Source organism: Zosterops lateralis (assembly GCF_965231275.1).
Source record: "Zosterops lateralis genome assembly, chromosome: 9".
NCBI lineage: Eukaryota > Metazoa > Chordata > Aves > Passeriformes > Zosteropidae > Zosterops > Zosterops lateralis.
In genome coordinates, this window is record NC_139769.1 from 9,427,809 (window position 1) to 9,455,459 (window position 27,651).

Below are 27,651 nucleotides of genomic sequence, written 5' to 3' on the forward strand. Positions count from 1 at the left end.
AATGGTTGTATCCTATGAAGATTTTGTGACCTCTACACCAAAACACAAAGTAAGCTCCTTTCCATTTTGGTGAGGCTGTAGAACACCTCTCCTCTGATAGATCCAGTGCATTACAATACAAGTAGCAACTATAGTGGGTAATTAGTAACAAAAATGGCAACTGCCTGTACCACTGAAAGGTTATAGCACATGCCTTAGCACAGAGAGCAAAGTGCAGAGATGCAGTTTGCAACAGGAAGTGAAGATTTCATACCCACTAAACTGGAGGAGGAATTAGACCTGGCACATTCTGGTTGCAATGGAAAGTGGCTCCCAAACAGAAAAGATCCCATGGGATTTGATGTACCTACAAATAGTCAAGGCCTGAGTTTCATCTCTCCTCTACAATTTTAGCAGCTAAGTATGGTAAGGGGTTTTAAGTCAAAATGGTCCCCAAAACTGCAGGTGTAATGGACAGGTTCTGATAAGAAGCAATCAAGCAAAATTGCAAATTCAAATCAATTATTACTCTTTTTAGTTTTGGGGGTGAGTATTTGGTTCCCATTGGTTTTTTAAGACTAAGAGCTCTCCATCTATATCGAGTTTAGAGGAAGGGGAAAAAATAAAAGAAAAATAAAAAATATAAACAAACTTAAATCATACTGTAAGAGAGGAGAGGTTCAGCATCCGCACAGGCAACACCTTCCAGTCTCCCAATATTGTTAATGTTCCAATACGTCACCCTGCAGTCCCGGTTTTATTAATGTTCCAATGCCTCTCCCTGCGGTAACAGCGGCACCTGCAGGATTCGGGAAAAGCAGCACAGACACCTCCCTGGGCTCTGCAGAACATCATCCAGGCGTCTGGAAGGGTTTTCCTGAGAACCAACCCTTCAGCCAGGGAAATCTGAGCAGCCATGGGCTTCTGTGGGACAGGTTTTTTTCAAGAGAAAACCTGAATATTTTTTTGTGAGAATCTTCTCACTGTTTTGGCAGGGTGGCACCAGCACTTCTGGGCAGGTGTGGGCAGTGGGATGTTCAGGAGCACAGGGCACGATTTTTCTGTCTCATGTCCTACATGACAGTCAGCATTCAGCTGGCTTATTGGCAAATATGTTTTTAAAAGTCTATTATATTAAAAATTGAAGACATTTTTAATTCCTTCACTACAGTGACTGCCACTCTTGGTGTTGGTTAATCAAAAGGCCTCCTCATTACATGGTGTAATTTTACACTGTCAAAGGTACTTTCAGACTTATTCCTGAAAGTCTACAGCATGTTTTGGGAGATTCACAATAGTATATGGGAGCATTAGCTCCATCCTGTACAACTCCTGTGTGGCCACAGAGGACACTGAAGAAGTGCTCTTTGCTGGGGGCAGAACCACAAACACAGCACAACACAGACCTTTGGGGCAAAATGAGCTCTCTCAGTAATGCTGGTTTGTGTCCATAAATTTGGCACTATGGTGTGAAATGCTAGTGCTGGCCGAGATTCTAACAGCTGACATCAGCCAGCCAGTGAGCCACTGGCATTTAGGAGAATTCTAAGCCTTTTACTCACAGGCCACTTCCGATGAATAAAATGTCAGCGCGAGAGGGGTCTGGTTTCTTTTACTGATGCGTCAAAGAAAGAAATACCTCAACGCATTTATTAGCCAAGCTTAAAATTTATAGAGTTATATCAGCATGCATCCAACTGTGTGTGCCTGCAGAAACCTTCTCTCTAGATCTAAGTTTTCAATGGGTATTTTTTGAAGACCAACTTGAAATGCAATTAAAATGTAATGCTGATGAAGAGAGAAACCAACAGCCCCCCAAGGGTATCATGATTCAGATTCTTTCCAGAAGTATATTTAAAAGTTATTACAATGAAATGCAGAATCATGAGAAAAGCCTGAGGGCCATGACCATTGTAACTGTGAGCAGACGTGTTTTTCTTTCCCAGCCTCACAGTAAATAGATATGGAAGCTGTCCAAGTGGCTCTCTGATCGCTTTTTGCTCTGGCTGGATGTTATGCTCCTGAAACACTTATGGAAAACTCCAGATAGATTTTTTTCTCTCAGAATTAGTGCTAGCTCTGCTGGACCCAGTGACTGCATGCATTTATCTCAGTATGTGATGCTCATCTCCCATCAGTGCTCGGGCATGCCATGACTCAGGGAATTACACAGACTGAGATGGAAGCACACTCTGCCTCAGGATCTGTGCTGGAATGAAGAGGAAGGCCCACACATGGCATGACACTATGGACAAAGGGGGTGCTGGGCTGTGTCTGCCTGTCACGCTCCTGGACAGTTGTGGAAAACTCAGGAGGGATGCTTTTCTCTCAGAATCAGTGTCAGCTCTGCCAGACCCGGTGATCATGTGCATTTACCTCAGTATGTGATGCTTATCCCCTGTCAACACTGGTCTGCTGCCACAGTCCCAGGAGTGTCCCTGCCTCTCATCTCTGCAGGTCCCTAGGGTGATGGAAGCTGCCATTTCTCCCCAACATAGCCAGATTTGTCACAAGCACAGATTGAGGTGGACAGAGACACAGTTTGCACGAGCAAACAGGGACAGAGGGACAGAGGTTGTGAAAGCAGTGACTAAGTGAATAACCTATTGTGAGACCAGTTTTAACCACAAACAAGCTCTTTGCAGAGCAGGGAGTGAGTCCCGAGTGGCCAGAGGTGTCTGTAGGGGTGCACAGGGTCTCCTCACTTTAAAATGGACATTGAGGTGCTGGAGCATGCCCAGGGAAGCCAGTAAGGCTGGAAAACATGCCTTATGAGGCAGCAGGGGCTGTTCAGTCTCAAGGAGGCTCAGGGAGAGCCTCACTGCTCTCTACAACTCCCTGGAAGGAGGTTATAGTGAGATGGGGGTCAGTCTCTTTTACTGTGCCTGCAGGGAGAAGACCAGAGGAAATGGCCTTAAAGCTAAAACAGTGAGATTCAGATTAGATGATAGAAAAAAAAAAATAAATTCCACTGTTCAGGTGGTCAAGCAATGGAATAGGTGTCCAGGGAAGTGGTGGAGTCACCACCCCTGGAGGTGTTTAAGAGACACCTGGACTTGGCACTGGGTGATGTGGTTTAGCAGTTTAGGTGTTACAGGGTGGACCGTTGGGATGAATAATCTTAAAAGTCTCTTCCAACCTTGATGATTCCTGCGGGGCCTCACGGGGCCAGGTGCCCAGGCAGGCGCACAGACCAAGGGGTAGACAGAGGTACCAGAACCAGGGTCACCTTGAGGGCAGGGTGCTGGGCACACGGAGCCCTGGGCACACGGAGCCCCGGGCACACACGGAGCCCTCAGACAACCCCGAGGCCGCCGGCGCCCTCAGCCCGCCCGTCCCGGTCCCGGTTCCCGCCCGTTCCAGGCGGCGCCGCCTGAGGGGGAGCGCGGCCCCCCCGCGCACGCGCCCGGGCGGGCGGGAGGGAGGGCAGAGCGGGGCGCATGCGCGGCGCGAGGCGGGCGCGGGGGGTGGCGGTGCCGCAGCAGCGATGGCGGCGAGCGCCGGGACGGGCAAAGGCGGCTCCGGCTCCGGCTCCATCTCCACTTCCGAGCGGCACGCCCGCCTCCTCCTGGCCCAGATCAACCGTCTGCGCGCCGGGCACAGCTTCTGCGACGTGCGGCTGGAGGTGGGCCCGCAGGCGTTCTCCGTGCACCGCCTGGTGCTGGCGGCCAGCAGCCCGTACTTCGCGGCGCTGTTCGCGGGCGGCATGAGGGAGTCCGGGCGGGACGTGGTGCGGATCGCGGGCGTGGAGGCGGACACCTTCCACACGCTGCTGGACTTCATCTACACAGGTGAGGGCCGGCGGGGGGGCGAGGGGCGGCGTCCCGAGGGCGCAGGCTGGAGCGGGGCCCCGCTGTGGTTCGGTGCCCGCAGGGGTGGTGAGCATCGCCGAGCACAACGTCCAGGAGCTGATCGTCGCCGCCGACATGCTGCAGCTCACCGAGGTGGTGGAGCTCTGCTGCGAGTTCCTCAAGGGCCAGATCGACCCGCTCAACTGCATCGGCCTCTTCCAGTTCTCCGAGCAGATCGCCTGCCACGACTTGATGGAGTTCACCGAGAGCTACATCCAGGCGCACTTCCTGGAGGTGCAGGGCGGGGAGGAGTTCCTGGCGCTCACCAAGGAGCAGCTGGTGAGGATCCTGCGGAGCGAGGACCTGAGCATCGAGGACGAGTACCAGGTGTTCACGGCAGCCATGCAGTGGATCCTGAAGGATGTGGGGAAAAGGAAGAAATATGTCGTAGAAGTCCTGGAGCCTGTTCGATTCCCTCTGCTACCGGCACAAAGGCTGTTAAAATACATAGAAAGTAAGTGAAAGAAGGATATCAGATGCGTGTACGTGGGCAAACCGTGTGTTGTTCAGAGTTACTGGGCTTTGATGGACTGTTTTTTACATTAATAGCATGATGAGTGGAAATATAGCAAACAAGTTCTATTTTTAGAAAAATTAACAGAGCTTACTTTAAAAACATGCTTTTGAAAACCCCTTATAAAAGTAAGCAACATTGATTTGTCTGCTGTTTTAGGACAAGTTAGTCATTTTTGTACAACTGAATTGCTTACAGTTTGTTACTTTTCACTGTGTTTTTTTTATTATTATTATTGTTTTATTCTGCTAATTTTATTCTTACTCTGCTTATGTTACTCTTGAAGGTATTCCAGATTTCAGTCTTCGGGTGGCCCTGCAAACTCTGTTGAAAGAATATTGTGAAGTCTCTAAGTCTCCCAAAGAGAACAAGGTCAGCAGTTTTCTGCAGGCTTCTAAAGGTCGTCCCCGGAGGAAAGCCAGGAAGTACCTTTATGCAGTAGGTTAGAATGTGGCTGTTTGAACCTTATAAAACAAATGAAGTAGTATCTCAGAATGCAGTAATGAAGGAGATACTCGAGGATTTTTTAATAATCAAAATATATAAAGACAGCAAAACGTTTCACCATGGCTGAGTTACCATGTTAGCTGCTTTGATTAGAATTGCACAGGAGTCCAGCATTCACATTTCTTGTCATTGTGCCATGGCATTCAAAGCCCAGATTTGTTCAAAAATCATTTGCCTTGGGTGGAAAACTGCAGATCAGCAGAGGATTTACCCAGGGTTCACTGCTGGAATGGTGTATGCAAATTCACTGCACGTTTTCTCCTCTTTGCTGAAGTTTTCTCTGTGCAGGATACTTTGGTTCATATGACGGGATACTTGAAAATCCAAATTTTCAGCAAAGCTGCAGCTTTATATTGGAAGGGAACATGTTTGTTTCACCCTGTGGGCAGTAGCACTGGCTTAGAGAGCAAAGGCTGTTGGCTGACCCTTGTATTTTACTGAAAACATGAAGTCTAATATTTGTAGTGTTGTGACATCAGCTCAGCACAATTTCCATGACCTTCAAGACAACCATTCTTCCTTGTATGTTGGAAAAACAAAGCTACTTGGAAAAATCCAATTCCTTCTAAAAGTGGCTAAATGGCTGTTACTGTAGTATTTTTAATGGTTTAGGTATAGGAGCATGAGAATGAACAGAAAACTCTTACTTGGCCTTTCCACTTATTTTCCAGGCGGGTACACCCGACTGCAGGGAGGACGCTGGAGTGACAGCAGAGCCCTCAGCTGTGTGGAGAGGTTTGACACCTTCAGCCACTACTGGACCACAGTGTCCTCCCTCCACCAGGCCCGCAGCGGGCTGGGGGTGGCTGTGGTGGGAGGAATGGTCTATGCCATTGGAGGTAACTGCTGAAATAAGCTTTCTCTCTTATATGAGTGATAGAGAACTCATGTATGGAGACTTTCAAAGTTATTCTTAAGTGGTTCTGAAGATAATACAATTTTTAGGTGTAATAACAAAGAAATTGGGGTTCCTTGATTCTCTACTGTCACTGCTCTGTGAATGCTTGTTAGGAATCCTGTGCTGGCCAGTTTTTACTAAGCTGCTCTCCCCTCATGGTGTAGCTACTCACAGTTTACCATATAGATGTGTGCAGATATACTCAGAGATGTTGGCTATTCTCTGGACTTTGTGTACCACCACTAATGGAATTTCTTTTCTCGCTTACAGTCTAGCAGAAGCCCATAGCATAAAAGGCAGTAGCACAGGACAGACCACTTGTGCACTGCCTGCCTGGAAATGCTCATTATGCCTGTTTGCACAAGGGTATGATGAGTAGCTCTACCAGCCCATCATGAAAGAATGCATATGTAGACTGTTTTTGTCACCACAGAGCTCATTCTTTAGTCTTGAAAACCCAGTCAGTTGTGCTGAGGAGCAAAACGTGCAGCACTGTGGTTGTTTACTTCTCTGATGTTTTCAGTAACATTTCAGGGAACTGGTTATGAAAGTGATTCCTAGTGATGATTCAGTTCCGGGTATAAATGAAGCTTTTGCCACGTTGGCCATTTGGACAAAAGATAAATGTTGTATTCAAATGTTGCCTGTCCTGGAAGAAGTTGAAGAATGTTTCCAGATCTGCGGTGCAAAACATTGCATTTCCCCTGACTCTTCTTGCTTTTATTATGCAGGTGAGGACAACTCAATGATTTTTGACTGTACTGAATGTTATGATCCTGTTACTAAACAATGGACAACTGTGGCTTCCATGAATCATCCCCGTTGTGCACTGGGAGTGTGCACATGCTATGGTGCTATCTATGCTTTGGGTAAGTTGTGGGGTTTTTCTAGCTGAAGTTAAAGATGTTAATTCATAGAACTTGTAAATTGATTTGATCTTAAATATTACATCTTGATGATGCAAATTTGCAAACTTAAGTTTTGAAAAACAGATGTGTCCATAAGTATTGACATATATATTAAATCAATGTGGATTAGTAACTGTTTAATTATAACTTGTTTCCATTGTAGACTGACTGAGTGCTGATTTCAGAATTTCAGAATTTCAGTCCTGGAACAGTCCACTGTATGGCTAAAAATGCAGCTAATACACAACTTTGTGCAATGGAATTCCTTCCTGTGTTTGCTGTTATTTGCAGGAGGCTGGGTTGGAGCAGAGATTGGCAACACAATTGAAAGATTTGATCCTGAAGAGAATAGTTGGGATGTGGTGGGAAGCATGGCTAAGCCCCGTTACTGCTTTGGGTGTTGCGAAATGCAAGGTGAATATTGTTACAGTTCTATCCCTAAATAGTTCAACAGCCATTGGATTTTGAAGCTTTATGTCTCAGTCATGAATTCTTACTTTTGTCTTGTACTGAGCTGTCAGTCACACACACTTGTGCCTCACTTGTTTGTTGTTCTAATACTCTATTTTTAATTCTGCAGAATTCAAAAACTATAAAGTTCTCTGTTATCTTCTGCCTTTTATCTCATGAAAAGTTTTTACATGGCTGCCATTAAGGTTATGCAACTAGTCTTTTAGCTAGCTAGTCAATCTAGTTAATTGACTGTTCTTTCTGATACCGCTTTTATTTATCTTCCATATTTGGGTTGCATGTTTTTCTTTGTGACAATCCGAAGACTTGCCACAGGTTATTTTAAGACAGACATGTCTAAATACTTGAACAATAAATGTGCTTGCTAAGTATTTGATCATGGCCAGGTCAGCAGTTACAACCTTCTAAATTCCTTCCCGTGCACTTAATTAATTTTTGCTTTTCTCAGAGCTTCTAGTGCTCAAGCCTCAAGCTGCTCATAAAAAAGCTTTATGTATTCTACTACTGAACAAAAGGAGGATTTTCTGTCATTCTTTCATTTTTTAACCATCTTAATGTCAGGCTGAAACTTGTGTTGTGACAGTAATTTTCTGTCTCTATCATGAAGCCTTAAAGAGGAGAAACTCTGTCTCTGCAGGTTTGATTTATGTCGTTGGTGGTATCAGCAGTGAGGGAGTGGAGCTGCGTTCTGTCGAGGTCTACGACCCCATCTCTAAACGTTGGTCTGAGCTCGCTCCAATGGGCACCAGAAGAGCCTATCTCGGTGTAGCTGCTCTCAATGATTGTATCTATGCTGTGGGAGGCTGGAATGAATCCCAGGATGCACTTGCTACTGTAGAAAAATACTCATTTGAAGAGGTATGGCAGAGTCCCTTCTTTTCATAAACGTAGATTGCATCAGCTTTGTGTAAGATGCTATAGAGGTAGGCTGCTTCCTTTCTTTAAAAAGAAAAATCTGGAAATTCCATTTCCTTTTCACTACTGGTTGGGTATCTTGAGTGAAACAAAGCTTTGGTGATTTCAGAGTCTGTCCTAAGTAGTTGTCATGGTGTAACTATGCACAGATATACTGTAGTTTGGTAAATACTTCTTAGGGTTAAGATAAGAGGATAGATTCCCCCTCTGCAACAGGAAGCTCAATAATCTGAATAGAGAGAAAAAACTCATTGTAAAGGTGAGAGTTACCTTTTATTGCAAAATTTAAGGATTGTCTTCTGCATCAAAATGTAGTGGTGTTTTAGTATCACTAGAAGAAGATTAAAAAATTTTCCAGACTGTTATTGCTCATGTTTTTATGAGGCTCTTTGGTAGAGTAGCTACTCTTAAAAGCAGAACATAATCCTATCTGCCATCTGTTTTGCTTTTCAAATTGAATCTAGTTTTTCTGTTTCCCCCACCTCAAACTGTATCATGCTCTATTTTAGAGACTGATTGCATCTTGCAGTGACTGAAGAAAGGGAGGGGTGTTGTGTGCAGACAGTATGGCATCTGCTCTTTAGAGATTAACACAGTTTGGACCCCTTGTGAAAGTGTTGTCATTCCTGTCTTGATAATGCTCTGGATACTGTACACATACCACATGTAAGCCTGTGAAGTGTATACATAGTGTTCTTTGTGTATGTTTCAGTCATAATTACTTTATCATGGGGGATGCCCTAAAGCTATTTCTTGATCTTTTTTGTTAGGAAAAGTGGGTTGAAGTTGCCTCGATGAAGATCCCAAGAGCTGGTGTTTGTGTTGTGGCTGTGAATGGACTTCTCTATGCCTCAGGAGGGCGAGCTCCCAGTCCTGATTTTGCTGCTCCAGTAACCTCTGACTCTGTTGAGGTTTATAACCCTCACATGGACAGCTGGACTGAAATTGCCAACATGATCACCAGCCGCTGCGAAGGAGGCGTAGCTGTGCTGTAAAACACAAAGAAGAAAACTCATTCAAGGAATGAGTAAATTATGTCTCCTCAGATTTCCTGTTTCATTGGCCAGAAACCACTTTTAACACAGGAGCTTCAGTGGAGAATTAGATCAGAGGGATTTTCCTGAGCAAAAGGAAAAGCCCTTCAAAGTAAATTGGCTTATCCAGTGTCTGTCTCAGGAAGTATTCTGTTAAGAGTAGGAATGCCTCTCATAACTGGATTAAGCTCACTAAAAGAAATGGTGAATTTGCCCTGTAAAAATCTAAAGAAATAATTCCAACACATTAGAGACATTAATCAAGGTTGTTACTGAGGTGGCACTTTAGCCAGACTTGCAATCTGGAAGTAATTTACTGTGAAAAGCAAGGAGTTACCTACAGGTAAGATCAGATGGGCGATTTGGATGGCATTAGTTCTTTTTCTGGCAGAAAACAAGGAAGAGAAGATAACAGACAGGAAAGACTTGGTTTCTCTACTTAAGACCTTGATGTATTTAAGCCTCTTTTCTGTTGCTGGATACGGTGGGCATTAAATATAAATTGGATCTTTACTTTCTGGCCACTCCACAAATTAAATTGTGAGTGGATGAGAATTTCCTGTTCTGGAAGGTTGTCCTCACAGTTCTAATAATGCTGTTCCCCTTCAGCCCTGGCTTTTCTTCTCAGTGGTGTCAGTGATGCCAGTAGAGCTCCTTTTTGTGTAAGCTTTGGTGAATTTTAAATGCAAATGGTATTCATTAGATTGGCTGTTCTGTTTAGGGCTGCACTTAGTATAAAAACACAGGAAAAGGCTTTTGCCCCCAAACAAATCAAGTGCGTTTTTTCCCCTGTGTGACACATGCTGAGACTTAGCACTGAATAATTGCTGTTCTACAAGGCATACTCCTTCACCTTCACTACATCTAGTATCCTGCCTCATCCAAATTTGAGCCAATGGAGATTTTTGTGATAGAATTAGCTACATTTAGCATTAAAGTGATGATATCACTGTGCTCTTAAGGAATTTGTATTTAGCTAGGATACACTTAGTAAAACAATACTTCAAAGAGTTTGGAGTTATTTCTAGATTAATTTAATTAACACATTTGAAGTTGCTTTTTGCACACTGTGGCTGCATTTTCAGCACAGCTGTGGATGCTTGGGATGGAGTCTGAAGTGAAGCTGCTTGAATTTTGATAGACAGTGTTATTCTGGAACACAAAACCACAACTGGAATGTCACAAAACAGGAAGCCTGGCACTGTGTAGACAAAGGAGCATTCATGTTGTTTAGGTCAATATCCCTGTGTAGAATTAACAAATTAATACATTAATAAATCCTCCAGGGTGACTGTTACAGCTACCTTAATAATCTAGGTCCTAAAATCTAACATAGGGTTGGGCTAAAACATGCTAGATGATGGAGAGTTTCTCTGATTATTCCATAATCTTGTGTTTGCTTTTACTTCAAAGAATTTCTTATGTGTCTGAATTAATGGTTTGATTTTTTTTCAAGTATAAGCTTGTTTTAACTGTTTTTCATAATAAAATGCATTTTCAGAACTGACTGGAATGCTCTTGAATAGGTTGCTTTCATAACTTAGTAAGCTATACTACTGCTACTTTCATATAATAGGTCATTTTTTCTTTCTATTGGAAATCATATTTCCCAGTAGAACACTAGGGAAAGATTGGTTATAAATTGTGACTGAGTCGTAGAAGTAACACATTTCTGCAGTAAAATACTCATATATCATGTATTTCTCTTCTCAGTGTAAAATCACTCAGACTTCTTAGGAGTCTGACTGTCCTGCCAGCTCTATTCAGCCCTCTGTGGGATGAAATTACAGGTAATATTTCTTAGTCTTTCTTCTTTATATTTTAGGATCCCTCTTGGAACTGTTGGAGAAACATTCCAACTTAACAGCTAACTACCTTAGCTGTATTTTATTAGTTTGGGAACAAATCAGGTTTACTTCTGATCTCTGCCTGTAAACCTCCTGGTTTAATGGAGCTTGAGGGAGTCTGCAGTTAGGTCTAAGTTACCTTCTCCAGGTTTTATAACTGATTCTATCGTGTTTGGATGAAAGGTTGAAGCTGGTTGATTATAGTCTCTGATCCTCAGCACCTCTTTTACCTAATCAAGACAAAGACAGGACTCTTCTCTGGACCCATCTTAGAAAATGCCATGTCTAAGTAAGAAGGAATAGAAAAAAACATTTTCATTCACAAACTCAATTTTATTTCCTTTATGTTCAGAAAGTTCTGAAATATATTGTTTAATAGGGTACTGTCGTGGTTCAGCATAGAGCAATTGATACCCATAAATGCTTAATATGTTGTTTAACATACAAATGTTAACAGATTGCAAAAGGTAGAAGCTGATGTACAGAGCTGCTGTTTCAGCAACATCATACAAAATGGTTCCATCTCCAGGACAGGCAGGTTTCTTAAACATCTGTTTTTGCAGAATGAACAGGTAACAAATTTTAAGGGACAATATGTGCTTTATTTGGAGTAGAACAACAATGAAGAATAGTGCTTTAACAGAACTATGAGGATTATCTGGTCCTAAGATGATGTGTGGATGCCATTTTTGGCTTTCTTCCTGATCTTATACTGTACTTAAATACTTCTGATAAAAAGTTTACAAGAAATATGCCCACATCCCATTTCATAGGTTTCTTGAGGTAGCTGACACCAAAAAAAAATAAATCCCTTTGGCTTAGGTTGTATCTTCCACTGTTCCACTAAATGATGTGCTAGGAAGAATTGAGTACAGAGAGCATATGTTTTTGCAGTGGTTTCAGTAATAGACCTATCATGGAGGGTTTGCAGGCTACCAAGTCCATTGGTACCTGTCCAAATATATGGATTCTTAGGAGGGAGAAGACAGAAGCTACTTTCAGTCCCATTATCTGATCCCTTAGTGCCAGCACTTGAGTCCTTGTGTCATAGCATAATTTCACAGTCCTTTAATTTAGAAGTATGGCAGATCTTTCTGGCTGTGTTGCATGAAGCTTCCTTTGTTGGGCAGCCCTAAATCCAAACAAAATTTAGGAACAGACCCAAATAGCCTTTTAATTTCAGTAGGCCTGAGCAGGAATTTGACCTTCTGTCTCTTGTGGCACCTTGTCAGTGACACAAAGCTCCCCCTTCAGCTTTTCCCCACTCCAGCACAGCAGTTGAATGACACGTTTCAGGTGAGTGCTGACCTTGGCTTGCCACTGCAAGCAAACCTCCTCTGTCCTTTCTTACCTGACACCACACCGAGCACTTCCTCACGCAACATCCCTGGAAGTGTCCAGGCTGGATGGGGCTTGGAGCAGCCTGATCTTGTGGAAGGTGTCCCTGTATACAGCAGAGGTTTGGAACGAGGTGATCTTTAAGGCTCCTTCTGACCCAAACCATTCTGTGATTTTCAGCACCTTCTCTGAAAATAGGAGTGAAATAGGAGTCTTGTTCCACAGCACAGCAACTGAGTAGAATGTGCTTTCGCATAATTCTCTGCTACTTCTTTAAACACCAAACTAGAACTGCTTTCACCTTGTTACTGTTTTCCCCACCTCAGAACATGATTACACGTTACAGTCAAACCAGATGCTTTCATAGTTCAGCACAGAGCAATTCATACCCATGTCATTTTGAATCTCCACTCTAAATTCCTAGAGTAGCAACAACTCATTCAGGAGTGATCCTTTGTTCTACAGATAAGGACAGACTTATGCTTGCCTTGGAAGTAATTGCTATTTACAATCCTTCCCTCCTGAACCAGTTTCAAAATCAATTGGAAAATCATTTTGCTTCAAGAATAAGCATCTTGATCCCTGCCATCATATGACTTCTAAGCACAAATCAGTCATTATTTCTCCTGGAACTCCATACAAATACCTTATTGGCAGATAATAGCTTTTCCTTATTGATTTATTAATTTGTGTTCTGCCTTATTTTTGTCATCACTTTGTTCCCCTCCTAAGTAAGCTTTCAGTGCTATAGTGGCCAACAGGGATAACACCATCACTGCTGTTCCCAGCACCCTGAGCACTTTAAACCACCTGGGATAAGTGGGAAGAAGGGAAATGTCATAATGCAGTGCTATCCCCAAGGCCAGCGTGAGCATTGCTGCTCCCTGAGTGGCATCCTTGAAAAGCAAGGCTTGGCAGGCGAGCAGAGGAGGAACTGTGCCGTTAGCCAGGTTCACCCAGTCGGGCTTGGCTGGGCTGTTTTCCGGGAGAGCAAAGCCCCATCTCATTCCCCCCAGGAAGGAGGCTGTGGCAGCACCATAGGCCACCTGAGCAGAGGCCAGCTGTGGGCAGTAGGTGCCCTGCAGGGCCATGGCCAGCGGCACGGCCACAAACGGGACGAGCCCCCCGAGGCTTAGGTACAGGGCTGGCTTGGGAGAATCCTTCAGTGATTCCTGGCCTTTTTGAGATTCTGCCTCAGAGTCTGCAGGGATTTTCTTCTTGAAGGCAGGGGGAGAGGTGTGGAAAGCCTGGAGCTTGGCTGTGTGGGCTGATGCTGGTTTGAGGCTCAGGGATGCTGACAGAGGACGCACATCTCTCCGCAGCCGGAGGGCCGAGGACGACCACATTGTCTCATTCCTCCCAGAGAGCAGCAGACGGGGACCAGGGAACTTCTGCAGCTGCAAGCACAAAACTTGTTCTGAACACTGCACAGTGCAGGCTTACACATCTGCAGGCACCTAAGCTGCCTCCTGACATTGTACCAAGTGTTTTTCCAGGTCAGGTCACAGCACAGCTGTCCTCACTTTTGAATTTCAAGTGGTTTTAACTGAACCAATGAAGGCCCCCAGTGCAGCTCATAAAAAGCAACTGGGCTCTCCAGAGTGCACAAATAAAGTTTACTCAGTGCCCACCTATCCCTCCCCACGCACATGCATTCTTTAGACACTTCTAAGATATATCAGTCTTTTACAGAGTAAAATATAAAATAGTTTCATATAGAAATTTAGAAAAATTCATATAGAATCAGGATAAAATCACCCCAGAAACCAGCTACTGTCCCCTCACTACTCCCATCAAGAAGTGATAGGAAAAAAGACTTGGAGACAATAAAATTTGATTTTATAAAAGAAATTGCGTTGCCTAAAAGTGATGTAGAAATTATGAATTATTCCAGAAAAGCTGAGTGATGGACCCACACTCAGAAGCCACCTTTTTTTTTTTTTTTCAAAGCTGCAGTCCTATCTTTTGCTATTTTGCCTTGAAATAAAATCAGAAAAAAAAACCCTTCAGAACTTACTTTGAAAGGTATGTTGAAGCAGCATCGTTGTATGAGAGGAAACATACTTGTTTTTTCAATGCCCTAAAACAGATAAAATCGGGAGAAGTTGGTCTGATGCTCAAAGTTCAGTCACAGTCGACATTTATCAAACACAAAAGTCTTACAGGTATATATTTTAAGAGGTATATGTATATATATTACATATGTATTCAATCAGTACTTGCCCGCTGCATCTGTTTCAAGCAGCTTTATGAACTGAAATTCTAAGGTTGTATTAACTGTTGCAAGAACAATTTCTAGTTAAAGAATCAGGGAACAGGTGGTGGCTTCCCGTTCATGGATCATCTCCCCTTCAAGGGATAAGGGCTGCACGAAGCTTATAAAGGAGCAATTCCTCACACGCGGAAAGAGCGATCATTAATTTTAAAAAATGAGTGGAAAATCATCCCATCCAAGCTGCAGGTAAGCTCCTTGCCGGGCTACGACACTCACCGAGGGAGGTGGACGCCTCGCCCTGGACTTGACTCCGCAGTTCCCGGATTTCTGGCAGCCAAACTCCCTTAACGGAAGGTGCAGGGAGCGGAGATTATATATATATTCCAGAGGAAGGCGGGGCCGCTCCGCCCACCGGGGACCGGGCAGGACTCACCGGGCGCTGCCGCCGCCCGGACCCGCACGCTGTGCCGGTTTCCGGTGCCCCCATAAGGGCTCCGACGGCGCCCGGTGCTTTGCGCTACCGGTCCGGGCGGGAACCGGCGCGGCCCATCGTGTTCCGCGGGCCGGGAAAGGGCCCACCGAGCCGATACCGGGGGTAGCAGCGCCGATCATTCTCATCCCGAGGGCCGCGGTCTGTCTGGCTCCTCTCCTGCCCGTGGGACAAACCCTCTCCTGAGGAGCAGCGCGGGCTGCAGAAAGCAGTGCTTTCTGTCTTCCGGCATCGCCGCGTCGGACGAGCTTTTCACAGGCAGACTACAAATCCCAACTCGCCCTGCGGCGCGGCGCCCGCCCACCTGTACGGCGGCGATGGCGGGAAGTCTTCTGGGACGCGTAGTCTGCGGCCGCTTCCGCCAGGCGGTGACGGGGCGGTGCGGGCCGCCGCCTCTGATTGGTGGGGCGGGAGGCGCGGGGGCCGGGGCGGGGGCAGGGAAGGGGACCCGAGGGGGCGTGTCCCTTCCGCGTGCTCGGCCCCGCCCCGCGCGAGCGCGGGCCCCGCCCCCTCCGGCCCCCGGCCGGGCAGGGCTGGGCGGCCATTTTGGGCAGAGCTTTGTTATGGTTGTGGGGCCGCCGGAGCCGCGCCAGGGCCCGCCCGGTGAGTGCGGCCCCCGCGCCGCCCCCGCCGCGCCCCCCGCGCCCCCCGCGCCTTCACCCGGCCCCTGCCGCCCCGAGGCCCGCCCCGCCGCCCCCCGCGGCACCGCGGGCTCGGTGCGGCCCGGGAGCGGCCTCCCGCCAGGCCGGCCCCCCCCCCACCCCCCCCCCAGCGCTCGGTCCCGCGGCCGCGGCGGCTCCGGGGGGGGACAGCGCGGGGTCCCCGCGGGCAGGGCCGGGCCGGGGTGGGCGGCGGGGGCCGGGGCTCCGCGGTTTATTGTTTCCTGTGCAGCCGGGAAGTTCGTAGCGCTGACACTGCCGGAGCTGAGCTCCTGTCATGAGGCCGTCCGTGAGCGGGGCGGGGGGGGCGGGCCGGGGCGGCGGGGGAGTCCCGGGGCCGGGCAGGGGCGACCCCGGTGTCGGCTGGAAACGAAAGCGGGCGGCCCGGCCGTTTCCCTCCGGCTCCTCCCGGGCCGCGCGTCCCGGCTGCCCCCGGCGGGAAGGGGCGGTCGGCGCCCGGCGGTGACACGTGTGCCGCGGGCAGCGGGGGCTCTGCTCGTCCTGCCCGCTGCCAGCCAGGCTGGGAAACTTGTCAGGTGCCGCTCGGCGTCTGCTCCTGGGCAAACAGCGCCCGGCCCCAGCATGAGGCGGCTCTTTCCGCCGTGAAAGTTATTTCCGTGTGTCCGGTGTGTTCTCTTGCCCCCTTGGCCTAAGGGCTCGCGTGGTTTAACTCAAAGGGCCGGGGCTGGACTCGATCAGAACGCGCACAGCGTTTCAAATATCCATTTAAGACTTTGAATTCTGTTCCAGTTTAGTAACGAGGTGTTTTGGAACGATTTTAGAGCAGTCAGTGGGTGTCTGCACAATTACGAGTTTTTTAAACAGCTTTAGAGGAACAGTAGCTATTTAAATTCTTATAAGTAATGGTGGAATGGTTTGAGAGTGTTGCTTAAAGATCTTTTTATATTACCATGACCAGGTAGGTCAGCCTGCCTTTCCCCGCCCCCGAGCTGTGAGTGACACAAGTGTTAGTAATGTTGATAATACTCTGAAACGTTGCAAGTGCCTGAGCAAAGTGTGGAAATAGCAAAGAGGGGGAATGGAGATAACAGCTGAGATAATTGGAGCACCATCAAAGCTGAGTTTACTGTAGAGTTGACATTGCTTCTATAAAAATGTTAGGTGGTTATGAAAAAAGCTTATGCAAATGTTACTTGGTGAATGAATATGGCTGGTATTTCAGTGAAAGGTTCCCCATTTGGAGACCGGTATTTCAAACTTCCAGTTTCTGACTCAGGAAGGAAACAGGTGTAGAGCAGTGGTAGGAATAAACAAAATTCTCAGATTTAAGAGGAGCAGCTTTTCCTCTCGCACTCTTTCACATCGTTTCAGGAGGAAAGTCCCTTTAAGAAGAAGTTATTAAAAGTTTTGTATTTAGAATAGAAAGGCTTCAGGTGACATTTCCTTATGGTGTTGGGGTATTTTTTTACAGCTATTTGTAGGGAAGTGCAGCAGCCCTCTGCATTTTATATTCATCTGGTTTATAGCCTGAATCCTGTATGACACAGAAGTTTCCATTGCAGATATCATACGAGGACCTAAAGTGAAAATATGCAGGGAACAGATGGCATTTGTTCTGAAAAAAAACGCAAATCCTGTTTTTTCTGCAGTGTCTCAGAAATATGAGGATCAGAATGCAGATGTGAAATACAGTAAATCAAATGAAGTGCACACTTTCCGAATGTTAGGGAAAAGTCTTCACTTTGAGAATATTTACAGAGTTTGGCCACCTTGTCTCACATGTGTGACTGCTGCATGGTGTTACTGAATCTTGACATTCCTGTTTTAAATTAGGAAATTAAGTCACTACAGGAAAAATAATATTCACTAGCATTTTCATTAAATGGAAACAGTATTTCAGGAGTTGTGGGATCCTTATTTTAATACAGAAAAAATGCTGTGGTTAGATCTATGAATTTCTTCAGGAGTGTGGGGTGTCAGATAATGTAATTCTTGCCTTTACAAAGTGAAGAAAAACTATTGGCTCAGGAGTTGAAGTTACCTTTTTTTTTTTCTTGAGTGTTACAAGTTGTTTGAAGTTAGTTGTGTAACTGCTGAATTGACTTAGCTGTGAAGTGTACTCCAGGGTGTGCTTTGTTTGTTTGTCTGTACGAAGAGATTGGAAAAGGGCTGACTCTGTTCAGTAGAGCTGAAACTTTAAAGCACCTCTCTCCTGCAGAGTGCTGGTTGTGCCTGCATGGACACAGCTTTTCCTTACAGCACCACAGAAACCAGGTGGTGACTGTTGCTCTTAACTCATCCAGGTCACACTTACTGGATTTTGCAGTTGATGAGGTAGTGTGTGTTTACCAGGAAGTTTGTCTGGGATTTTTAAGTTTTATGTTAATTTATTTGTAGAGGCGGGAGCGGTTTAGTTTTGGTTCTGCAAACTCAGCAATGTAAGTAGACATTTTACTGTCACTTACGTAGTGACCAGGATGCCAACTAAATCATGTGTGGCTTTTGTTTCAGCAAGAGGAATTGAAGTCCATGTTCTCTTTGCTCGTCAGATTTGATGAAAAGCAGTGAAGTTGGCAGAAACCTGGTCCTGCTTAGAATCCTTCATGAAAGCCAGGATGTTGTTTAACTTGTGTGCTGTGACTTTATAAGTTCCTGTGAAAATGTGCCAAACTTTAATGAGTTACTGTATGGTCAGAAGATAAATTTATGGTTTTGGGAGTGGATTTGGGTAGAGAATGATAGTGGCTAAGTGACCACTGCCCTGTACATGTATGTGCAAACACTGGGCAGACCTCAAAGTTCCAGGTTAGACAGGGCTGTGAGCATGGCACTAAGCAGGGAAGAAAGCATTTTGGCTTAATTGATCACACACATTAGTGATCAGGTTGTATCACTCCAAACTGGAAATTCTTGTTTTGAGTGTGCAACTCCTTCTCCAGCTGGTCTTCAAAAGTCAGAAGAAGAGTTTTCACACTTTATGCTACTTAGTTAGACCTTTCTATAATTAAACAGCAAAGAGTTTTTCTAAGTATTGGTGTCTGCAGTTCTATAATATGACTAATCTGAAATAGTTGCACTTCCAAGGTCTGGCTTAACAAAAATGCTTTGAACCAGTGCAGCCAAACATAACTGGGGTTTTCTGCAATAAATGATGCTCAGAAAGAAATATTTTGCAGCATGTGACCTTGTGCCTGAGGGACTGTTGTACATTAGGGAGTTTGCCAGGAGCAACTGAAGTTCTAGGACTTACAGACATTCTAGCAAAAATGCCACTGTTGATTTGTTTTCTCCTTGAATCTTGTGATCATTTCCAGTTCAGTGTTTTGCATAGTTTTATCCTCCACACTGTAAGGAGGATCACAGCTCTGTGGTGTGATGTTAGTGGCTCTTGATAAGAAATTATGTGTATAATGTTGTCTGAATATTCCTGGGTTTAAGAATCCCCTTTTTTCAATACAGGAAGAAATTAGAATTTTTAATTTAAATTGTATTTTTGGTGTCTCTTTTAGGTTCTGGATATCTGTGTGATCCCCCCCCTCCCCATAGTGTATTTGCAACATACAGAGTATGTGGCAGTGAGTGACACTCTCTTGGAATTTTGTATCTTCAGTTTGTGATGAACAATTAATTGTAAATACTGAGTCTGCCAGGGAGGTATATGGTATTATTCTGGGCACAGAAATTATTGGTATTCACAGAGTTGCTGGTGAAGGTGTATGGTTAAGATTACAACAGGTCTCCAACCTTCCAGCAGAGAGGAGTGTTTGCCATTGTGTTACAATGCGTCATCCATCATCAAGAGATTAATCAGGACTCACGTGAGATGATCTGAAAAGACCTTTGATGTTAATCTTAAAAAAAAACTCAGCAAGGATCTCTCATCCTGAAAATATTGAATGTGTTGTAATCTTGACTGTTAGTTTGGGAAAACTGTCTTTCCTCTACTTTGAGCTCTGGTTAAAAGTAGACAAATGGGTTAATGATAACTTCAGTGTCTTCAGGTTGACTGGGCCTTCTGGAATGTATCCTCTAGTATTTAGGGAGCTGAGAGCCTGTGGGGGTGGGAAAAGTTCCAGAATGCTGAAGAGTTGAGCAGCATTTTCCCTCTCAACATCTAGAAAAAAAACCAAGACTTGGGTATGTCCAAGGGAAGAGTGTCTGGGACTGTCAGGGAATCTGTCCTGCATCATGTACTTTTTGGTGGTTTCACTTCCCTATATTGCAATAATGTTCTTACTGAACACAGGGATAATGTGATCCTGAGAAATTCAATAAATGGTCTGAAAACAAGAGCTTTGGATTCAGCCATTTTGGTGTAGATGGGTTCAAATTACTGTGTTTTGGTTTATTGCCTACACAGACAAGTAGCAGCTGGCAGGGCAGCAGTTCTGTGGGGGAGTATCTGGGGGCTGTAATGGTTCCTAAATTATCATGAGTCAGCAGCATCACTGTCATGAAAATTCACTTGTCATACTGGAACCTATAGAAGTGTTTTAAATAAGGCAATGAAGCAGTTTCTCCGTTCTGCTGAGGAGTGGTAGATCTTCAGCAGGGACTGTCTTGTTCAGTTTGGGATAATATGATACTTGGGAAAGTTATGGCTCTGTAACAAGATCTGTAAAGAAATAACAAAGTCTGTGAAGGAGGGAAACCATAATTAAGATTAGGGGGAAAATTGATTGGTTAGTTCCACAACGGTTTTATACATCATGTTTCATCAGACATAAACAGGTGATGTATAAAACAGCTTTAGAAAGTCACCTGCAGGTACAGCTGGGAGGCAGCTCTGACATCCTGTCACTGCCTGTGAGCTGTCACACTTGGTAGGTGGGTCACATCAGTTTTTTCATCATTGATGCTTTGAACTTGAAAGCTTGATCTTTGCCAGTAAAATTTGACTGGTTGAAGGTGGGCTGTTTGTTTGTTTTTTATAAAAAGCATGGCTATACTTGATCCCAGAATATGACAGTAGATCCTTTTTCTGCTGCCAAACAGTGCTGGGATACAGGGTCGTCTCTGGGACTTCCCCAGAACAAAAAAAAAAAAAAAAAAAAAAAAAAAAAAAAAAAAAAAAAACACACACCTGCTAAAGTTGCCTTTCAGTCAAGGAATGCTAAAGTTTTGGTCTGAAGAAAATATTTCTTAAAAGGTATCTGCAAGGAGAGTTTAGTCAGGTTTCCACATCCATCATGAATAAAACAAGCATTTATGATGAAATTGCAGCAGAATATGTTCAGATAAAGTGTTAGATGCAGGGAGAGGCTCTTAAGCCATACAAATAACCAAAACAAATTGTAGGGATACACTGGAGCATGCTGGAGTGCTAATCTGGTTTCATTTACAGCTTCCAAAACAATATTCCAGTGGAGGTATGTATAGCTGCATAATGAATTCCAGTCTGCTGAAAACAAACTCATTTTTTCTGACACTTCATGAGACATTTTAGGATTAATTTTTGGACCTCTGCAGGCTGAAGATCAATGTACAAATTGGTGAAGGGGGGAGAATTGCTTAGTTGACTTTCAGAGACATCTGATGGAAGGGGGGAGAGCTAAATTCTTTTAAATCTCTGGAGAAGGTGTTTACCTATGCAATATATGAAGACTTCTGCACCCCACACACACACAGAGATGTTTTGCTTGTATTCCCTAATTTTTTTGTGGGACACTAGGATAGAAGAATGACAAGTGTTTTTGGCCTTGGCCTGTACAGATTACCTGGAGAAAAACAGCTCAATAATTCTCTTCAAGACATAAAGACAAAGCCCAAACCAGCTGGACAACATTTTGTCCATAATTCCTTGCTTTATTTTAACTCAGTTTCATGGACTAGATCATAGAGAGAACTCCAGGAAAACACTGTGAACGTGCAAAGGGGATATGTGTGCCAGCTGCAGCAAATCATTAGATCACAGGAGTAGAGATCACTTTTTCCCCTTTAAAAAAAAAAAAAAAAAAAAAGCCAAGACCAAACTAGTGGAATATATATTATTTTTGCAATTTATTTTATATGTGTAAGAGTTGTTTTAAACTGAATTGTGTTCAATGATTTTTCTACATTGATGTTTGCTAATACTTTCTCACTCAGAGAAAGTGCTGAAAATGTTAAACCAGTGAAATGAAAACCATTGCAGACAATGTAAACTTTACAAACTGTAATGCAGGTGTTGTACACATGCTGAAAAGTGCTGAGTGAACATGTCTTTGTCATGTCCTAGTTACGGACAGATAAATGTGGAGTTTGATCATATTGTCCTGGTCTTGATGTAAAAGGGTTTGGAAATAATCCAGTTGCAGGGAGGGGCAGAGGTATGAGCTGTCCCTCAGCCTTGGCAGGTCTTATGGGGAAGTGCCTATAGCTGGAATGCAGCTCCCTTCCCAGTTTGCAGTACTGGTCTTGTAGGACCCAGGCAATGGTATTGAGGGGAAGAATGCTCCAGTACTGGTTAGGAGAATGGTCTCTGAATTTCTGAATGTCCTCTGTTTTGTTGACTTTCAATTCTCCTTCCTCTTTGCAAATGACATGCCTTCTACTTGCTTATCCTTCATCTGGAATGCAGATCTGTACTTCCCTCTACTTGATTTGTAGTCTCTCTTGCCTTGACACAAATATTTGATAAATAGTCTGGTTGTATTTGGAGCTCTTTTCCAAAGGAAATGTGTTTTTCTCCACTCCAAACAGAATATATTTAAATGTAAATGTGCCATAGTAGCAATAATAACCCTGGTAAAATACTGGTTTATGAAATATCTTTAGTGGGAAAGAGCCATCCCATTATTATTTTTTTTAAGGTACTGGAGAACTACTTACTTAACTTCTGCTTAGGCTCCATCCACCTTTCTGGAAGACAGGTAGGCAGGAGGTATGTAGCATACAGTGGGGATAAGCCAGTAATTACATATTTGCAATTCTTTCCTGATGATGGAGAACATTATCCTGGGTTGTGCTACTGTGAAGCAGAAGGGACTTTGTTCCTTAAGGCTTTGGGCAGACTGCACAGATGGGCTCTTCGTTGCCCTTTCACTCATTCTGTCATGAGGGTTTGGGGACAAGAGCAGTACCTTAAACATCCATGACAAGGTTCTGTGCTGTGTGAGCTTCTGGGCTGAGCAGAGCCTTATCTTGACTGACTTGCAAAAGGGCTGTAGATCAAAGTGCAGTACAAAATAGTTGTTTGATTTTGTTCCTTAAAGAGCTGAGAAGACCTTTGGATTTAATGAATATAGTAGAATACCTTGTCCAGATTTAAAATACTTTATTTAATAAAATGCTAAAGCTGTTTGAAAGTTCAGAGCATTGTTCACATTTAAAGCCTAATACTATTTAAAGTGTGTTTCTTTGGTTTGTATCAGTAGTGTCAATAGATGCACTTGTTTAACAGAGGTGTACAATCCCTGAAACCCTGCTCCCTGCAGCAGGGTAGGGCAGTAAACAGGTTTTAATATTTCAGGTAAATACCACAGTTCCTCTAACATAAACAGTTCTAAAGGCAGTTAAAGGGGCATTGGAGGGAAGTGGACTCTTACCAGGCACAGGAGAGGCATAAGGGGTGACAGCATTGCCAGTGGCTGCACAGTATGAAACACCCGGGAATAATTGGTGGTAGGCATAATATCTACAAAGTCTGTGCTCTCCTATTTTGTGCTTATGAGAAGTTGAGCCTTTTAGATTTTACATGTTTTAAATTGCTTTATCTTGGTATTCTTGCTGCTTTGAGGAGTGAACTTGTGAAAACCCCTTGGAAGGGTTCATTTTTGATGTATCACACTTGCTGGCTGAGGTCCAGAGACTTATCGTCTTACACAGGCTTCTGTACAGGTTCCCCAGATGCTGCCTTTTCCAAAATGGGCTTTGAGCTTTTGAGTTAAGTACAACTTGCTTCCAAAGACAAGTTTGCTGGCTTTTGTGTGGTAACCTTGCTTGCAGAAACTTGGATCAACAGGAGCTTGAAGAGCAGGTGTCATTCAATCAATAGCATTTCTAAAGGTGATATTTTTGTCAGTGGTGTTTTCTTGTTCGATGAAGAATCTTTCCTACAGTCCTAGAAGTCACTTTTCTCTGTTACTTGGTCGTTACTCTTGTGTGCTCTTGTATCTTTAATTGCTTTCACAAAGGAAAAAATATCATCTTCTTACCCCCTGCATTCTAGATCTCAGTCTGTATTCATGAGACCAGAGCGCTAAGGCTTTGCCCAGTATGTGGTTTTGTGGGGGATGTGTTTGTCCAGAAGTTTTGAGGGAGGTAAGACTGGGTCAGCATGACCTTGGAGAAGTGGAAAGTAAGTATGTGAAGGGACAGGTTGTTTGTGAAGCAGAGCTGTGTGAGATACCAGTGGAAGGACTGTCAGTAGAGAAGAGGGGATCAGGACATAGATGTGTCTGTATGGACCTTTCTTAACCTATTTTCAGTTGATTTGTCATCTGGTTTGCATAAATGGTCAGGTATGTAACCATTGGTATGGTTTTCCCCCACCCCTAGCCTGTTACTCTGGAAGAACTTTTGTATGGCCAAGTTTCTGGCATGTTTTCATCTTGGAACACAGATTTATATAGCAGTGTTCTGTCTAGAATACAAAACAGTTTTGATGACTCTGCAAGATAGATTCATTTGCTTTATGCTTGAAAAACAAGGTGTTAATCTCTCAGTAATAGCTGCTTTTCACTAAAACATTTAATATCTGTATCTGGTAAGATTTTAGTTTAGTACATGATTAACATTTTAATCCATCATTTAATGTTCTAAAATGGGCTTATTTTTCTGTAATTCTAGAAAACCTGTTATGAGTGATGCTCTGCATTTTTAGATACTAGATTTTTTTTCCAGCAGCCAGATACCATTTAAACAATGTTTTTTTGCAGTATTTTTAATTAATAGGGTTGTCTTTTACATTTGTGCAGCCATTTTGGACAGCTGGCTGTGGGATATAATGGGAAAAAAATGAATAGTGTTGGCATATCTGGGATATAGTTCTGGTTCCTGATAGCTCAGGTGTGTGAGCTCTACCAGTTGTGCCATTCTGGAACATCTGTGTTTGTCCTCTCCAAAGGGAGCTGTTTTTCACTTGTGCAGACAGAGTGAAGGTGTGTCTAGACAATTGTATTAATGGAAATGAAAGCAAAACAAAAGTAAGTTTGTTTTGTAGATACTTTATGTAGGTGAATTGGAAATGAATGATCTCAACTTGTGAAGATGTGGCTCACCAGTTGTTATGACAACTGAATGAGTTACGCTGCACTTTTGTCTTTTACAGTGAGGCCTAATAATGCATGCAGAGCTGAAGCAGGATTTATGATCATGTTATAAAGGGAATTCACTGGCACAGATTGCCCAGAGAAATTGTGGATGGCCCATCACTGGAAGTGGTCAAGTGGAAGGTGTCTCTGCCTGTGGCAGAAGGGCTGTAACTAGATGGTCTTTAAGTCTGTGATCCCAAGTATGATTATCTTAATAAAATGCTTGTGATAGTAAGACCAAGCCATGTTCTTATGTTTGGGTTTTTTTCAGGATAGTGAAATTTCATGTGAGGCTTCTTGATATCCTTAAGGAAATCAATAGGATGCTTTTAACTCTTCCTGAGTGAGACCACAGGCTGTGGCTCCCTATTTCTGTGAATGTATCAGGTGAAGTGGAGGTCATTAGAAAGAGTTATTTTAGTGAATACGTATTGTATTAATTCCTTATCATAAAGTAACATACACCTGTTCAGTGACACTACTCTGAAAAGTAGCTAAGTGGAAAGTGGTCTGGTGTGAATGTTTGGGCATATCTGCTTGATTAAATAACTTTAGAAGAGCTCCACAGAAAGAAAACTGATGAGGGAAGTAAATTCTGTTCTGCGTTCTGCATCCATTAAATTGTTCACTAGTGCTTCTGAATGCTTTTGCAACCCAGCAGACAGCTGATCTTTAGGAATATTACTGAAGTCCCCATTGACTTGGCTAGTTAGAAAAACAAATCTTTACTTCTTTAAAGTAAATATGTTTTATTTAGAGTAATAGATAGAAACGCAGTAAACTGAAATTGTGGCAGGGATAGACAAGTGTTGTCCTTATGACCTTTTACAGCTGCTATTAACTGGATTGATAAATGTGTAATGAAGGGTAAAAGTTTACTTTTATGCCGATTTTCTGCTAGAGGCTCCACGTCTTTGTGATTTGCTGTTGCAGGAAAGGAGAAACTGAATTAGAAGCTGCAGTTAATAGGATTCTTGGTAGACAGCAGTGCTGAAGGGACCTGGGGACATTTGCAGGGTACAGTGAAGCAGAAAAAGCACCCAGTAAAATGTGTCCATTTCAGAAATGTGCACTGCAGTACGTAATGTGGACTAAGGTTGGAAGCCCTAGTTCCAGGTATTCCCAGAGAGGTGCTGGAAACGCACGTCATGGCACAGCAGGCACTGAGGAGCTCAGGGGAAACTGCTTCCCATTGCGGTTTTACAGCCTTATAGGCCAAGGCAGGAGGTGGAAGAGGAAGGCATAGGGAAAATGCATTGCTGCTAAGGCTCATCTCTTCTGTTTCTTAGGACTTCTGAAATATCTTGATCCATTTCCAGTGAAAAATTTTATATCTCAGTGGCTCTGATTATATTTAACTCACCTCTCTAGGCTCATGTTCTGGTCAGTGTAGGTCTTTACACACTGAGCATCTCCTTCTTTCCCACTGTCAGGATATCTGAAAAGCTCAGCTCAGGAGTCAAAGCTTTAGAAACACTGGTTTAGAGATTAACTCTGATCAAGTGTGTGTTAGGAGTGGAAATGAGAGTAAGCAGAAGGCTGGAAACAACCAGGCAGCTCCATTCAACTGTGGTACAGCAAGAACTTTTTGGAAGTGGTATTGGAGAATGAGGGTTTGTCTCTGCAGATGTTTCTTACTCTGGGCTGTGTCTCTTTAAATTGAATGTGCTTGTATGTTCCTTCTGTTTTCATGCCTTAATATTTATTTAGACAAATACACTATAAAATCTTGTATATAAAAGAGCACCTGACAATTCTGTTTGACTCAGTGATAAATACCACTTCTACTTGCATGAAAAATTACACAGTGAAGTATATTTAGTTGTGAAACTTAAGCACTTACCAAGGGGAAAAAAAGTACTTTTGGTACAACAAAAACTTAAGAAAATAGGTTACTATGAAATAACAGTTAAGACACTATGAATGTTACATGTAAAAAATGATAATATAAATCATTAACAGTTCTAATTAACATTTTAAAATAAGTGGAACCCAGGTGCTTCAACAGAGTTTAATTTTTTTTCCTACTTGGATTACTTTCCAAAGACTTTTTCATTTTGATGGGTGAAATAATATTTTGGGATAGTTGACAGACCACCTTTTTTTTCCTACACCAAAGTTCATTAATGCAGATTTCATTGTTCTGAAAGGAGGTATGTCTTTAGAGAACATTTCATTTAATGATATTACTATTATTTTCTCTTTTTCTGATTCATATTACCAGAAATAATTCACATTTTAATTCATTTAAAGGGAAAGTGAGAATTAATTAGATTTGCATTGACAAGCACTTTTGTTTGCCTTTTTCTGGAATTGGGAGTGGCCACTGATGATCTTTGTCCTTGTGTTTTCCATAGTGAAACAGAGATCAGTTTGACTGAACTGCAGTAAATGCAGTATCAGAAGAACTGAGTAGTTGTCAAAGGTCATTTCAGTTCCGTGTAGTAATAGGGGAAAAATAACTATGTTAGATATTAGGAATGCACAGTTTTGCCACTGTAAAAATGGGCCATGCTCCCACATCTTGAACATTTGATGATGTTTTGGTGGCGTTGTACCTAAAGAATAGAGTAAAGGCCAATAATGATGATTAGAGCTATTCAGAAGGCTTCCATGGATACTGTTAGTTTGGAAGAGGCATGACTTGATGAGTCCATGTACCTTCTGTAAAATCCTGAGTATCATGAAAATTTGAATAGAATGTGGTTGGGCACTTTGGTAGCATGAGAAAATACCCAGTTGAATTGAGGCTGATATTTTTTAATAGCTACAAGTTGATTTCTGCATGAAGCACAAGTAAACTGTGCCCACTCTCATTTTGGAGGCAAAGA

The 27,651-nt window shown here is 43.5% G+C and overlaps 3 protein-coding genes across 3 annotated transcripts in view; 2 read left to right on the top strand and 1 right to left on the bottom strand.

Annotated features, from left to right (window-relative positions):
- Nucleotides 1–3,466: 3,466 nt before the first annotated feature.
- Nucleotides 3,467–10,602, top strand: IPP (intracisternal A particle-promoted polypeptide; the record flags this gene model as incomplete). The annotated part of the gene is made up of 8 exons (XM_083867123.1): nucleotides 3,467–3,770; nucleotides 3,853–4,284; nucleotides 4,631–4,786; nucleotides 5,523–5,690; nucleotides 6,481–6,618; nucleotides 6,949–7,071; nucleotides 7,766–7,986; nucleotides 8,814–10,602. 8 exons carry the CDS (start codon nucleotides 3,467–3,469, stop codon nucleotides 9,036–9,038), a joined length of 1,767 nt encoding a protein of 588 aa, XP_083723249.1. The 3' UTR covers nucleotides 9,039–10,602.
- A 634-nt stretch (nucleotides 10,603–11,236) lies between these two features.
- Nucleotides 11,237–14,949, bottom strand: TMEM69 (transmembrane protein 69). Its single transcript, XM_083867233.1, has 3 exons — nucleotides 14,754–14,949; nucleotides 14,280–14,342; nucleotides 11,237–13,659 (listed from the first exon to the last, which is right to left on the bottom strand). The coding sequence occupies exons 2-3, from the start codon at nucleotides 14,322–14,324 to the stop codon at nucleotides 12,934–12,936; spliced, it is 771 nt and encodes a 256-aa protein (XP_083723359.1). The 5' UTR covers nucleotides 14,325–14,342; nucleotides 14,754–14,949; the 3' UTR covers nucleotides 11,237–12,933.
- Nucleotides 14,950–15,468: 519 nt separating this feature from the next.
- GPBP1L1 (GC-rich promoter binding protein 1 like 1) overlaps nucleotides 15,469–27,651 on the top strand; it is a 31,602-nt gene continuing 19,419 nt past the window's right edge. Inside the window, exon 1 of the mRNA XM_083867536.1 lies at nucleotides 15,469–15,570. The gene's annotated coding sequence lies outside the window, so the exon portion shown is untranslated. The remainder of the gene's footprint in view (nucleotides 15,571–27,651) is intronic.